This window comes from Balaenoptera ricei, chromosome X (assembly GCF_028023285.1).
Source record: "Balaenoptera ricei isolate mBalRic1 chromosome X, mBalRic1.hap2, whole genome shotgun sequence".
In the NCBI taxonomy this organism is placed as follows: Eukaryota; Metazoa; Chordata; class Mammalia; order Artiodactyla; family Balaenopteridae; genus Balaenoptera; species Balaenoptera ricei.
This window is the reverse complement of record NC_082660.1, coordinates 96,506,203-96,522,534: the sequence shown is the minus strand read 5'-3', so window position 1 is coordinate 96,522,534 and position 16,332 is coordinate 96,506,203. Positions and strand designations below refer to the sequence as shown.

The window sequence follows — 16,332 nt, the reverse complement described above, 5'->3', positions numbered from 1 at the left end:
AATGACCATCGACAGATGAATGGATAAAGATGTAGTACATATATACAATGGAATATTACTCAGCCATAAAAAGGAACGAAATTGGGTCATTTGTAGAGACGTGGATGGATCTAGAGACTGTTATACAGAGTGAAGTAAGCGAGAAAGAGAAAAACAAATATCGTATATTAACGCATGTATGTGGAACCTAGAAAAATGGTACAGATGAACCGGTTTGCAGGGCAGAAGTTGAGGCACAGATGTAGAGAAATAACGTATGGACACCAAGGGGGGAAAGCGGCAGGGGGTGGTGGTGGTGGTGGTGGTGTGATGAATTGGGAGATTCGGATTGACATGTATACACTGATATGTATAAAATTGATGACTAAGAAGGACCTGCTGTATAAAAAATAAAATAAAATTCAAAAATTAAAAAAAAAAAGAAAAAGAAATGACAAAAATCTGCAATGCGATAAAATAAGAAATGTTTGGAAAGGTCATGGATTCAGTTAAATAAATTACAGTGTATAGAGCAAGGGAGATAAAATAAATAAATAAATAAATAAAGTGATGAAAGGGAAAAACCTACCACCAAGATTACTCTCATTCAGATTTGATGGAGAAATTAAAACCTTTACAGATAAGCAAAACCTAAGAGAATTCAGAAGCACCAAACCAGCTCTACAACAAATGCTAAAGGAACTTCTCTAGGCAGGAAACACAAGAGAAAGAAAAGACCTACAATAACAAAACCAAAACAATTAAGAAAATGGTAACAGGAACAAACATATCGATAATTACCTTAAATGTAAATGGATTAAATGCTCCAACCAAAAGACACAGACTGGCTGAATGGATACAAAAACAAGACCCGTACATATGCTGTCTACAAGAGACCCACTTCAGACCTAGGGACACATACAGACTGAAAGTGAGGGGATGGAAAAAGATATTCCATGCAAATGGAAATCAAAAGAAAGCTGGAGTAGCAATTCTCATATCAGACAAAATAGACTTTAAAATAAAGACTATTACAAGAGACACAGAAGGACACCACATAATGATCAAGGGATCAATCCAAGAAGAAGATAGAACAATTGTAAATATTTATGCACCCAATATAGGAGAACCTCAATACATAAGGGAAATGCTAACAGCCATAAAAGGGGACATTGACAGTAACACAGTAACAGTAGGGGACTTCAATGCCACACTTTCACCAATGGACAGATCATCCAAAATGAAAATAAATAAGGAAACACAAGCTTTAAATGATACATTAAACAAGATGGACTTAATTGGTATTTATAGGACATTCCATCCAAAAAGAACAGAATACACTTTCTTCTCAAGTGTTCATGGAACATTCTCTAGGATAGGTCATATCTTGGGTCACAAATCAAGCCTTGGTAATTTTAAGAAAACTGAAATCGGATCAAGTATATTTTCCGACCACAACACTATGAGACTAGATATCAATTACAGGAAAAAAACTGTAAAAAATACAAACGCATGGAGGCTAAACAATACACTACTAAATAACCAAGAGACCACTGAAGAAATCAAAGAGGAAATCAAAAAATACCTAGAAAAAAATGACAATGAAAACACAACAACCCAAAACCTATGGGATGCAGCAAAAGCAGTTCTAAGAGGGAAGTTTATAGCAATGCAGTCCTACCTCAAGAAAGAAGAAACATCTCTAATAAACAACCTTACCTTACACCTAAAGCATTTAGAGAAAGGAGAATTTAAAAAACCCAAAGTTAGCAGAAGGAAGGAAATCATAAAGATCAGATCAGAAATAAATGAAAAAGAAATGAAAGAAACAATAGCAAACATCAATAAAACTAAAAGCTGGTTCTTTGAGAAGATAAACAAAATTGATAAACCATTAGCCAGACTCATCAAGAAATAAAGGGAGAAGACTCAAATCAACAGAATTAGAAATGAAAAAGGAGAAGTAACAACTGACCCTGCAGAAATACAAAGGACCATGAGAGATTACTATAAGCAACTCTATGCCAATAAAATGGACAACCTGGAAGAAATGGACAAATTCTTAGAAAAGCACAACCTTCCGAGACTGAACCAGGAAGAAATAGAAAATATAAACAGACCAATCACAAGCACTAAAATTGAAACTGTGATTAAAAATCTTCCAACAAATTGGGCGATTGGGATTGACATGCATACACTGATGTATATAAAATTGATGACTGATTAAAAAAAAATCTTCCAACAATCAAAATCCCAGGACCAGATGGATTCAGAGATGAATTCTATCAAACATTTACAGAAGAGCTAACACCTATCCTTCTCCAACTCTTCCAGAATACAGCAGAGGGAGGAACACTCCCAAATTCACTCTATGAGGCCACCATCACCCTGATACCAAAACCAGACAAAGATGTCACAAAAAAGGAAAACTACAGGCCAATATCTCTGATGAACGTAGATGCAAAAATGCTCAACAAAATGCTAGCAAACAGAATCCAACAGCACATTAAAAGGATCATACATCATGATCAAGTGGGGTTTATCCCAGGAATGCAAGGATTCTTCAGTATATGCAAATCAATGTGACAGATCATATTAACAAATTGAAGGAAAAAAAACACATGATAATCTCAATAGATGCAGAAAAAGCTTTTGACAAAATTCAACACCCATTTATGATAAAAAACGCTTGAGAAAGTAGGCATAGAGGGAATCTACCTCAACATAATAAAGGCCATATATGACAAACCCACAGCCAACATCGTTCTCAATGGTGAAAAACTGAAACCATTTCCTCTAAGATCAGAAGCAAGACAAGGGTGCCCACTCTCACCACTATTATTCAACATAGTTTTGGAAGTTTTAGCCACAGCAATCAGAGGAGAAAAAGAAATAAAAGGAATACAAATTGGAAAAGAAGAAGTAAAACTGTCACTGTTTGCAGATGACATGATACTATACATAGAGAATCCTAAAGATGCCACCAGAAAACTTCTAGAGCTAATCAATGAATTTGGTAGAGTAGCAGGATATAAAATTAATGCACAGAAATCTGTTGCATTCCTATACACTAATGATGAAAAATCTGAAAGAGAAATTAAGGAAACACTCCCATTTACCACTGCAACAAAAAGAATAAAATACCTAGGAATAAACCTACCTAAGGAGACAAAAGACCTGTATGCAGAAAACTACAAGACACTGATGAAAGAAATTAAAGATGATACAGACAGATGGAGAGATATACTATGTTCTTGGAATGGAAGAATCAAGATTGTGAAAATGACTATACTACCCAAAGCAATCTATAGATTCAATGCAATCCCTATCAAACTACCAATGGCATCTTTCACAGAACCAGAACGAAAAATTTCACAATTTGTATGGAAACACAAAAGATCCCGAATAGCCAAAGCAATCTTGAGAAAGTAAAACGGAGCTGGAGGAATCAGGCTCCCAGACTTCAGACTATACTACAAAGCTACAGTAACCAAGACAGTATGGTACTGGCACAAAAACAGAAATATAGATCAAGGGAACAGGATAGAAAGCCCAGAGATAAACCCATGCACATATGGTCCCCTTATCTTTGATAAAGGAGGCAAGGATATACAATGGAGAAAAGACAGCCTCTTCAATAAGTGGTGCTGGGAAAACCGGACAGCTACATGTAAAAGAATGAAAGTAGAACACTTCCTAACACCATATACAAACATAAACTCAAAATGGATTAAGGACCTAAATGTAAGGCCAGACACTATAAAACTCTTAGAGGAAAACATAGGCAGAACACTCTGTGACATAAATCACAGCAAGATCGTTTTTGACCCACCTCCTAGAGAAATGGAAATAAAAACAAAAATAAACAAATGGGACCTAATGAAACTTAAAAGCTTTTGCACAGCAAAGGAAACCATAAACAAGATGAAAAGACAACCCTCAGAATTGGAGAAACTATTTGCAAACAAAACAGTGACAAAGGATTAATCTCCAGAATATGCAAGCAGCTCATGTAGGTCAATATCAAAAAAACAAACAACCCAATCCAAAAATGGGCAGAAGACCTAAATAGACATTTCTCCGAAGAAGATATGCAGATTGCCAGCAAACACATGAAAAGATGCTCAACATCACTAATCATTAGAGAAATGCAAATCAAAACTACAATGCGGTATCACCTCACACCGGTCAGAATGGCCATCATCAAAAAATCTACAAACAATAAATGCTGGAGAGGGTGTGGAGAAAAGGGAAACCTCTTACACTGTTGGTGGAAATGTAAATTGGTACAGCCACTATGGAGAACAGTATGAAGGTTCCTTAAAAGACTAAAATAGAAGTACCATACGAGCCAGCAATCCCACTACTGGGCATATACTCTGAGAAAACCATAATTCAAAAAGAGTCATGTACCACAATGTTCACTGCAGCTCTATTTACAATAGCCAGGACATGGAAGCAACCTAAGTGTCCATCGACAGATGAATGGATAAAGAAGATGTGGCACATATATACAAGGGAATATTACTCAGCCATAAATGGAAACGAAATTGAGCTATTTGTAGTGAGGTGGATAGACCTAGAGTCTGTCATACAGAGTGAAGTAAATCAGAAAGAGAAAAACAAATACCGTATATTATCACATATATATGGGATCTAAAAAAAACAAAAAAGTCCTGAAGAACCTAGGGGCAGGACAGGAATAAAGACACAGACGTAGAAAATGGACTTGAGGACATGGTAGGGGGAAGGGTAAGCTGGGACGAAGTAAGAGAGTAGCACTGATATATATACACTACCAAATTTTAAATAGCTAGTGGGAAGCAGCTGCATAGCACAGGGAGATCAGCTCGGTTCTTTGCGACCACCTAGAGGGGTGGGATAAGGTAGGTGGGAGGGAGACGCAAGAGGGAGGTGATATGGGGATATACGTATGCATATAGCTGATTCACTTTGTTATACAGCAGAAGCTAACACAACATTGTAAAGCAATTATACTCCAATAAAGATGTTAAAAAAAAAAAAGTCCATGCTACCCAAAGCCATCCACAGACTCAAGGCAATCCCTATCAAAATTCAAATGGCACTTTTCATAGAAATAGAAAGAAATCCTGAAATTCACATGTAACCACAAGAGACCCTGAATAGACAATGAAATCCTGAAAAAGAACAAAGTTGAAGGCATCACATTTCCTGATTTCAAACTATATTAGAAAGCTACAGTAATCAAAACAGCATGGTTCTGGCATAAAAGTAGACACACAGGCTAACAGAACAGAGATGAGAGCCCGAAATAAATCCACATATATATAGTCAACTAATATCTGAAAAGGGAACCAAGACTACTCAATGTGGAAAGAACAGTCTCTTCAATAAATGGTGTTGGGAAAACTGAATATCCACATGCAAAAGAATGAAATTGGACCGTTATTTTACACCATGCACAAAAATTAACTCAAAATGAATTAAGGACTTAATCATAAAACCCAAAACTATAAAATTCCTAGAGGAAAATATAGGGGAAAAAGTTCCTTCACAGTGGTCTTAGCAACAATTTTTAAGATAGGACACCAAAAGCATAAGCAAATGTCAATAAGTGGGACTACATAAGGTTAAAAAGCTTCTGCAAAGAGAAAGAAATAATCAACAAAATGAAAAGGCAACATATAAAACAGAAGGAAGTATTTGCAAACCATAAATCAGATAAGGGATTAACATCTACAACATATAAGGGACTTACACAACTCAACAGCAAAAAACAAAACAAAACAGAACAAAAATCCTGATTAAGAAATGGACAAGGGACCTGAATAGATATTTTTTACAAAGATATACAAATGGCCAACAAATACATGAAAAGGTTCTGAACATCACTAATCATCAGGAAATGCAAATCAAAACCACAATGAGGTATAATTACACACCTGTTAGAATGGCTATTATCAAAAGACTATTATCAATAGTCTTATCAATAGCTATCTTATCAATAGCTATTATCTATTAAGTGTTGGCAAGAATGTGGAAAATAGGGAGCCAAAGCGCACTGTTGGTGATGATGTAAATTGGTACAGCGCTATGGAAAACATGTATGGAGGTCCTCAAAAGATTAAAATTAGAACTACCACATGATTTGGTAATCCCATTTCCGGGTATACATTCAAAGGAAATGAAGTCACTATCTTGAAGAGATATCTGCACCCTTTTGTTCATTGCAGCATTGTTCACAAAATCTAAGACAAATCTAACTGTTTCCAGATGAATGGATAAAGAAAATTTGGTGTGTGCATATGTGTGTGTGTGTGTGTGTGTGTGTGTGTGTGTGTATGTATATATATATATATATATATACACACAAAAGATTATTATTTAGCCATAAAAAGGAAGTTCTGCAAGGTGCAGCAACATGGATGGACATTGAGGGCACTACACTATAAATATCAGAAAATAAATCAGACAGAGAAAGACAAATACTGTATGATCTCAGTTATATGTGGAATATAAAATAGCCAGCTTTATAGAAGCAGAGTAGAACGGTGGTTTCCAGGGGCTAGGAGTAGGGGAAATGAGATGTTGGTCAATGTGTACAAACTTCCAGTTTATATGAAAATAAATTCTAGGGATCTAATGTACAGCATGGTGACTACAGTTAACAATATTGTATATTTGAAAGTTGCTATGAGAGTAGAATTTAAATGTTCTCACTACAACAACAACAACAACAAAATTGTAATTACATGAGGTGGGAGATATGTTAACTAACCTTACTGTGGTAATCATTTTAATATATGTGCATCAAATCATCACATCGTACATCTTAAACTTACACAATGTTATATGTCAATTATCTCAATAAATCTGGGGGAAAAAAAAGAACCTGGCAGTTCCTTACACACATAGTCGAAGTTTAACAAATATTTGTTGAATTTTTAAAAATTCAAAAAAAAATAAATGAGGTATCAAACCACAAAAAGATATGGAGGAACCTTAAATGCATATTGCTAAGGAGTCGGTCTGAAAAGGATACATATGGTATGATTCCAACTATATAACATTTTGGAAAAGGCAAGAGTATAGAAACAGTAAAATGATCAGTGGTTACCAAGGGTTGGGGAGAGGGATAAACAGGTAGAGCACAAGGGATATTTAGGGTGGGGAAATTATTCTGTATGATACTATAATGGTAGATATATTATGTTATTTGGCAAAAGCCATAGAATTGTACACCACCAAGAGTGGATCCTAATGTAAACTATGCACTTTAGTTAATAATGTATCAATACTGGTTCATCAATTATAACAAATGTACCATACCAATGCAAGATGTTAATAATAGGGAAAACTGGGCATAGTAGAGGGCGGGTGGGTGTATATAGGAACTCTGTACTTTCTGTTCAATTTTTCTGTAAACCTAAAACTGCTCTAAGAACTAAAGTCTATTAATTAAAAAGATTTAAAAAAGGAAAGTATGACAACTATGTCCCATCAAATAGAGAATATCAACAAAGAGAAATTATTAAAACAAAGAATCAATCAACAATGTATGAAGGATTTCAATTTCTTCACATCCTCCTCAACATTTGTTATTGTCTGTCTTTATTATTAGAGACACCCTAGTGGGTGTGAAAGGGTCTCTAATTGTGGCTTTGATTTGCAGTTCCCTAATGACTATTTACTTCGAAGATCTTCATGTGCTTAATGGCCATTTCTTTATCTTCTTTAGAGAATTGTATATTCAAATCCTTTGGCTGTTTAAAAAAAATTAGATTCTTTGCCTTTTATTTTTGAGTTGTAAGAGTTTTTTATATATTCTGGATAGATGTCCCTTATCAGATATATAATTTGCAAATATTTTCTCTCATTCTGCATACTGTCTCTTCACTTTCTTGATGGTATCATTTGTACAACAAACATTTTTAATTTTGATGTAGCCAATTTGCATACTTTTTCTTTTGTCGTGTTTTTATGTCACAGCTAAGAAAAAAATTGCCTAATTCAAAGTCATGAAGATTTAGTCTTACGTTTTCTCTAAGAGTTTTATAGTTTTAGCTCTTACATTTAGGTCTTTGATCCATTTAGAGTTAATTTTTGTGTATGGTGTAAAAAAAGGTTCAACTTTGTTTTTTTGTGTATGTATGTGGATATCCATTGTCCCCACACCATTTGTTGAATAGACTATATTTCCCTCTTTGCATTTATTTGGCACTCTGTTGAAAAAATCAATTGACCAGGGACTTCCCTGGTGGTGCAGTGGTTAAGAATCCGCCTGCCAATGCAGGGGACACAGGTTCAATCCCTAGTCTCGGAAGATCCCAAATGCCGCGGAGCAACTAAGCCTGTGTGCCACAACTACTGAGCCTGTGCTCTGGAGCCTGCGAGCCACAACTACTGAGCTCATGTGCCACAACTACTGAAGCCCACGCACCTAGAGCCCGTGCTGCGCAACAAGAGAAGCCACCGTGGTGAGAAGCCCCCACACCACAACGAAGAGTAGCCCCCACTCGCCACAAGTAGAGAAAGCCCGCGCGCAGCAACGAAGACCCAACACAGCCAAAAATAAAATTAATTAATTTTAAAAAATCAATTGACCATAAATGTAAGACTTTATTTCAAGACTCTCAATTCTATTACACTGATCTATATGTCTAACCTTACACCAGGAACATGCTGTCTTGTTTACTACAGCTGTGTAGTAAGTTTTGAAATTGAGAATTGTGAGTCCTCCAACTTTGTTCTTCCTCTTGAATACTGTGTTAGCTATTCTGGGTCCCTTGCATTTCCACATTAATTTTATGATCTCCAAAGCTTTACTTTGAATACATATCAGTTACCCAGCTTCTGTGGATTGTAACTATACCAGAAGTCTGAAGTTACCACTAGAGGTACGAAAAAAAGGCTCACTTAACATCATCCCTTTAACTTTAGTAGCTTAAGAAAGATGAAAAGAATGTCCATGACTAAGGTGGAGGAAAAGTAGAAGTTTAGGGTAAAGCAGTCCAGTAGTATTTCACCTTGAAACCCAAGAAGCCAACAAGACCTAGAAGGGTTGAAAGTTAAGAGGATTCAGGGAAAGTTTAAAAGGAGTATTCAAATCAATGTCTGAATATAAGGGTAGGACAGAAGAATATTACAAAGGAAAAAACTATTAGTGAGTATATGTCCCATATTACAACACTTTTCTTTTTTAAAAAGCTTGTTTTCACAAGTCTACTTTACTATTAATGTTACATTTTGCTGTTCTAATGAGGGATTATGTTTTTGCAAAACCGGTTTAAAAACTCATGGTTGGAGTCTGGGTCTCAAGCAAAGTACATTCCCTTAATTTAGGCCATATGACTGAGGAACCAGTTTATCTATTAGTAGTATATCTAAACTACAGGAAAAGTAGCCAAGAAGGAAAAGAAAAATTAACCCTTAAGTTATGAAACCCCAAACATCAATATATAAAAGGGATGACAAGTGTGCTGCTTCTATCCATGATTACCTTTTAAGTATTCATAAAAATCACACTAACATATTCACCTTCAAAGATGCTGGTTTAAATCAATTTAATATTTGAATTGTTTGAAGAGCATAATAAAGTATTCAGGAAACTAAGCTTAAATTACTTAACTTTTGGGCTTCCCTGGTGGCGCAGTGGTTGAGAATCTGCCTGCTAATGCAGGGGACACGGGTTCGAGCCCTGGTCTGGGAAGATCCCACATGCCGCGGAGCAACTAGGCCCGTGAGCCACAACTACTGAGCCTGCGCGTCTGGAGCCTGTGCTCCGCAACAAGAGAGGCCACGATGGTGAGAGGCCCGCGCACCGCGATGAAGAGTGGCCCCCGCTTGCTGCAACTAGAGGAAGCCCTCGCACAGAAGCGAAGACCCAACACAGCCCAAAAAATAAATAAATAAATAAATAATAAATCCATATGTCTAAAAAAAAAAAGATTAATATTTCTTTATGCGTAATTTTTCTACAAACTATTAGATTTAAATTAGAATATCTCACAAACTCAACATAATAATGATGGTTGGGGGCCAGAGTTGACCTGTAAAATAAAAAATTAGAGCAAAAATACAAAGAAATACTTCTCTTAGATATCAGAAGCTTATCTTAAAATAGGCTCCTGTTCATAGCACATAATTTTAAATTAGCGCTAATTTTATTTTTAATAAAATTTCTGATTTCCTAACGTTGAAATAAATCTACTCCACACAGCCTAATTTATATTATAGTTACAGAAAACATATTACTTTATTCTTATTAAGGCAAACAAACACCAGTTGTGTGCGTTAAACTATTATTCTTATCTGCATTATTGTGTAGGATAAGGAAGCCATTACTTCTAATTTAAAAAACTTAGAAAGATAGGGCTGGTTATGAGAACTAATGAAACAAGTATGTTTACATATACTTTGATAATCTGTAGAAGATATCTGCCCTTCTAAACACTTCAATGCATACATAGCTCAATTTCTACCTCTTCTTGACATTCTATAGTTCCTATGATCCACTTATAATGTAGTCTCAAAGCATCAAGTAAAGGATCTTTAGCCGTATTTTCCCTCTTAGGCCACTTTGCTTAAAATTAAGCTAAAAGGGCCCACTTTTCTTTCATTTAGTATAGTTTTGAAAAATTACCATATCTGGTAATATTTCTTGAGTATATGTGTTAATAAAAAAATTAAAAATTAATGTGTTTTCTAAGCATTTGATTAGAATTTTTCAAAACCTGTGTATGTACCCAGATTTTAACATAACTTAACAAAATGTGGAGAATTTTAATTGACATTTAAAATTTTAGACAGAACTGGTACATACGTACAATCCCAATTGTTTCTGGGAGCATTTGTTCTTTGTATCACATTTTGATGTACTCACAGGAAAAATTTCCTAGTCCTTCCTGTATTCATATTTAGAGTTGTTGATTTAAACTTCTTTGAGATTTAGAATAAAAAGTCTTGTTGTTTGTGTAAATTTTACCAGATTTGGTAAAATTACAGAGTATAATTTTTTTCTTTTTGTTTTAGTATGCTAGGTATAGCTATAAAATAATGTAACTACTATTTCTGTCATTTAGAAATCAAATGGAACCAGCTCCTGTTTAACAAGCTCTCTCTTTACTATTTTAAAAAATGTACTATAAATAAAGCTAGACATATACAGATAATACTAAAACAAGTTAATATTCTTCCTCATTGCTAAGATAAAAATCTTCAGTGAAAATAGAATGTTATGACAATTTTTTAAAAATACATTTCCAAGCACCCAGTATACCAACTGGTATTTTGTACATATCTTTATTAAAACCTTTAAAAATGGGTAAGAGAAACTAGAAAGCTTAGAACTTTGACATACACCTGCAAAGACAATAAACATTTTGAAACAAAATCCTTTCTTAACTGCTGAGCATATCCAACTATTAGAGGGGCCTGAGAGTTTTCAGGGGGAAAAATTCCAGTTATTCAGGTTTAAGAGACACAGATAAATTAAAGGAGAAGGAAAGATAAGCAGAGCATTACATCCAACATACAGACTGAATCTGAAATGGACTAGGACAGAAAAACAAAAGTGAGATAAGCAAGAACATGGGAGCAAGACTGATCAGATTTTACTTATGTCCTCACATCAAACTATGGTATATCCTGGGTATATATTTGAAGAGAATGAAAGATTAGCAAATTGGGGCAAGAAAACTCTTAATGGCCAACACGAAAGTTCTGTGTCTGGAACTGAGATACACATATTTTTTAAATTATGTTTTCATTGTGCTTTTCTATTATCAAAGGAAGAGTTAGTCTTGTCAATCCTGCATTCTAATTGACTTAGCATAATATTTTCAGTCTCTGCTCTGGAGAAAGAAGTAAAAGCCTCTATAATTCAATCCAAGTAAAATAATATAGCCAGTAAAGCCAATGTTGATTTTTTTCTTTGCATTTTTAATTAAAATATAAGTAGTTATAATGTGATGTTTTATCAATCTATTAAAACATGAGATTCCTTGGCATTGAAAAAGAAAATTAATTTGAACTGAAACTATCTACATTTCCATAAAAGACAAACATCAAAATCAGGCTTTTAATCACCCTTTACCAAGAATATTTGCCTTCTCTAATATTTTACTAGTAAATAGATATGTCACTATTTTGCTTTGGCCTAGATTATGCAAATAAGGCTGACCTACTTGATGTTAAATAAAAAGATAGATTGTCTCTCTACAGCAATAAGAGGAAAGAAAGTCCTTTTTCAATGCCTTATTGAATTCTCAAATATAGTTTGAGTTGTTAAAAGCCATGTTATGTGAAAGTACAAGATGTGTATATATGATAAATAGCAAATATAGTCAAGAAAGATCAAATGATAATAATTTTTTTTAAAGTCTGAATTCCTAAAAGAAGATAAAGTCCTTAATTCTCACTTCTGCTTTATGATGTGCCTTAGAGAATATAATTTCTTTGGTGTTCATCTTTTAAAAAAACTCAACCTAAGTATAAATGGGAAAGGTACTATGAATTCCTTTTGAAAGTACGGACCACACAAAACACAAACCTTTTTATCAAAATGACTTGATTGCTAGATACTTACCTCTGTGCTAGTATCGTGATACTGAGTTGAAGCTGCCCCGCACTTGAGCCTGAGTTTTGCCACCAATTGCTCAAATTCTTTAACTTCACTGAAGCGAAAAGCTGTTTTTCCTTTGATGCTAATGATGACAGATTTGCTGGAATCATTTGTCTTATCTATAGCTAAGACCTGGGGGATGAAAACATAAATGAATCGCATTTTCCCTTGTTACTGACAAGGTCAGGCAAAATGTGTTTAGCTTATTTTTTTGTGGCTACAAGTTTTGGTCTGTGGTAGGGCTTAGTAAGAAATAGACTTTGGGTACTAGTTGTACCACTAATACAAGCAACCTCAGTGCAAGATATTTCACTTCTAAAGGAAAAGGTTTAACTAACATATAACCTTTAAAAATGACAATACAAATGTAAAAATTCAGTGCCGCAATACGGACAATTGATTTCTGACTTACACAAAAGCTATCAATTCTATTCTTTCTCACCATGGGTATCAAATATGATAGCATAAATTTTGGTATCCATGTCATAAACATCTGAGTGATCATGCTCCATGTTGAGTCATCCCAAACCCTTATCTTGTTTATTAATTTTTAATTTTTTTTTCTTTTTTCATTTTCAGTAAGAGCTATAAGGCTCTTATCCTAGTACTCTTATCCTGAAGAATATAACTGGACTTAAAAATGATTATTTAAAATTACTAAAAGGATGTTGCATATTGAGTTTTTAATAATTTACAGAATTAAAGGGTATTTTACTCTGTGAATGGTAACATTTTTGAACTAAATTTGTTTTACCTCTCGTAATGGAATGATTACACTACATAGATTGCCATCCTGGCTAGCAAAGCAGATATAGTTTTCTGAGATGCACATTTTTCCATGAGTGTTGAAGTGGCTGAATGGTACCCATAAGAAACATTCATGTACTTCTTTCAAAGTCTCTTCTTTGGGCAGCCTAAAAAAAGCATTAAACTGCTCACTGTGGGCTCGATTTTCCAGACCTCTATAGGAAAGAAAAAAAGGGGGGGCTCAAATGATGACTTCTAAAGTATACACATGTCCATACTGATTAATCTAAATGCACTGTAAAGCAGAATGATTAAGCACTACATGCTATGTTCTTCAACAAATTATGAAATGGAAGAAACACTGATTCCTAACCAATTTATTTTGTTTGTTCTCTTTTCCAATTTTGTATTATTATTAGTAGATTACAATGCACAACAGTTAGAGATGATGTAGGTCTTCAAACCATCTATTAAAGGGTGATTTTCTGGAAGATTACTATATTATTATATATTCATAATATGTGAATATGGCTAAAATCAATCTTGGCAGACAATAATTTTTACATCTGGTTATCAGAAAATCAAAAGAGCTACCCAGTTCAAACAAAATAAAATAATGAAAATTTATGGCATCAAAATTTAGATGGGAAGACTAGTACATAAAAATAATATTAAAATTAAGTGAAGCAAAAATGTAAATGAATGTTTAAAAAATTCAAAAGTAGAGGCAAGATAAAACAACACTGCTTGCACAATATTGGGCACAGAATGGGTGTCAATAAACACAGATGACTTGTTAACTGATACATAAGTATATAAATAAAAAACAATTGCTTAAAATAGTACAATTTTTCTAGAGGCACTAAACACTTGTGCTAAGCAGCAATGCCATCTGGGGTAGTGAGTAAATTATGCAAGTTCGAACTCAAAGCCAACAAAGTTAAAACTAAATTTATCCTTCCAGCATATACTATTTGAATATGTGGCAGTTCACAATGTCTTTCAAAACTAATTCTGATAAATATGAACAAAGAACCACATTAATTTTTACCTCACTTAAATTGTAATTTGGTGGGCTATTTCACTATTATTTAAAAGGATAAGGACTTTTTACATGAATGAAAAGATGTCCATGATACATTATTTTAAGGGGGAGAAAAAGCAGATTGTAAAATAATATGTGATGTTTAGATCCCCTCCATGCTTTTGGCAAATATTTTTAATTCATGCATTAAAAGGCCTGGAAGGATATACACTGAATTTAGCTATTGTAGTACATATTTGTAAAAACAATAAGCCAAAGCAATAAAGATACTCCAGTTTATAAAAAAGTCATTTGGAAACTAAGTCCAAATAAGCTATTGTTCTTTTTAACTTACTAGAAAAAAGGATTTAGATATATACAATTTTCAATAGGCTCTTTTAAAACTGCACATAGACGAAAATGAATTTCCTATACCTCATTTAAATACAGACTTGGTAATGAATAACTCATTGATAGATGGCCTTTTAGAATATTTTAAGGGAAATAAAATGGCTAAAAATGTTTGTTTATGGTGGCTAATCAAAACAACCTACAAAAACAAATGCCTCACTATAACATAACATAAACTGTATTTTTAATCCTTATAGAGTTCTATTTATAAATCATGTACACTGGGACCTAATTTTGGTAATAAGGTGTAAAAAAATTCACCTCGCTGATCTATTTCCAGAAAAGTAGGAAGGCTCACAAAGGAACCCTTATGTATATAGCTTTTAGGAATGGTTTAAGAATAGGCAAGAGGAACAACTGTACCCAAGTTAGGGCTATGTAGCAATCACACAACCATCCAAGTCACTTGTTCTGGTCTATCCATAGGACTGCAGCTTAGGTTTGTCTCATTTACACTTTCCCATACAGTCTATACCCTCATCCTTCTTGCCAGAAGTGGTTCTCACTAGCTATTTCTGGATCCTCTCCGCCCTCCCTCCCCTTTGGCATGCTCAGCTCACTTCAGTCAACTGTTCTGAGTGTTGAGCAGGATGAAATGGCTCTGGTCAGTTTCAGCAAACCAAATATAGTGGCAAACAGCTACCAGACAGATACTTCTGATGCAGGCATTAATAATGATTAACATTTATCTAGTGCTTTATATTTTACAAAGTACTTTCAAACGTTATATTGCTCATTCCTCACAAGTGCTCTCTGAGGTACAAATGACCGCTGAGAAAACTGAGGTCCTGAGAGATTATGACTTGTCCCAGGGTTGCTCTACTCTCATTCTGAAGCGCATGTTCCATTGACTCTACTAACTTACCCTTTTAATAAAAAGTGAAACTGTCGGTGAGGGGGGTGGGGGATGGTGGGAGAGGGAAATATTGGGAGTTTGGGATTAGCAGATGCAAACTATTATATATAGGATGGATAAACAACAAGGTCCTACTGTATAGCACAGGGAACTATATTCAATATCCTGTGATAAACCATAATGGAATGGAGAGGATACTATTTGTGAAATGCACATGAATAAACTAAAAAAACCCACACATCTATGATTACTTCAAAGAAAAACTATCATATAACATAGAACAATTAAATTTTTTAAAGAACAGTTAACTTTTAATGCTATTCAATGCTACCATTCTTTGGTCAAACAATACTTTAAAAGTAAATATTAATTAAGCTTTGAATACCTTTTAGTAATTTGTAGAGGATCATCAAGGATTGGGTCATTATCAAATGTTTCCTTATCAAAAATTCTTTTTATAGCATAGTTTGCCAGCTGTTCCATAAGAAGGTATGTTTGGTTAATATGCAAAAACATTGAAAAGTAGTGATTCTCTCCTTGGGAACACACATGAATACTCTCTGTCAGTATGACATTTGAAGTCTTTTCAAGTTTTGAGACCGCATCCCAGGAGATAATGAGTTTTACTGCAAATAAGAATTATAAGCAGATATGATTAAATTTCTCAATGTTGATTCATATTTATCAATCAGGTGTTTCAAAACAATAGTT

At 34.3% G+C, this 16,332-nt stretch overlaps 1 protein-coding gene across 4 annotated transcripts in view; it reads right to left on the bottom strand.

Annotated features, from left to right (window-relative positions):
• Nucleotides 1–16,332, bottom strand: part of TBC1D8B (TBC1 domain family member 8B) — a 79,957-nt gene that overhangs the window by 46,199 nt on the left and 17,426 nt on the right. For all 4 annotated transcript variants that reach the window (XM_059910943.1, XM_059910944.1, XM_059910945.1 and 1 more), the window contains exons 5-7: nucleotides 16,007–16,247; nucleotides 13,338–13,545; nucleotides 12,548–12,715 (exon numbers count right to left, since the gene is read on the bottom strand). In XM_059910943.1, coding sequence (XP_059766926.1) covers nucleotides 12,548–12,715; nucleotides 13,338–13,545; nucleotides 16,007–16,247 — 617 coding nt within the window. The remainder of the gene's footprint in view (nucleotides 1–12,547; nucleotides 12,716–13,337; nucleotides 13,546–16,006; nucleotides 16,248–16,332) is intronic.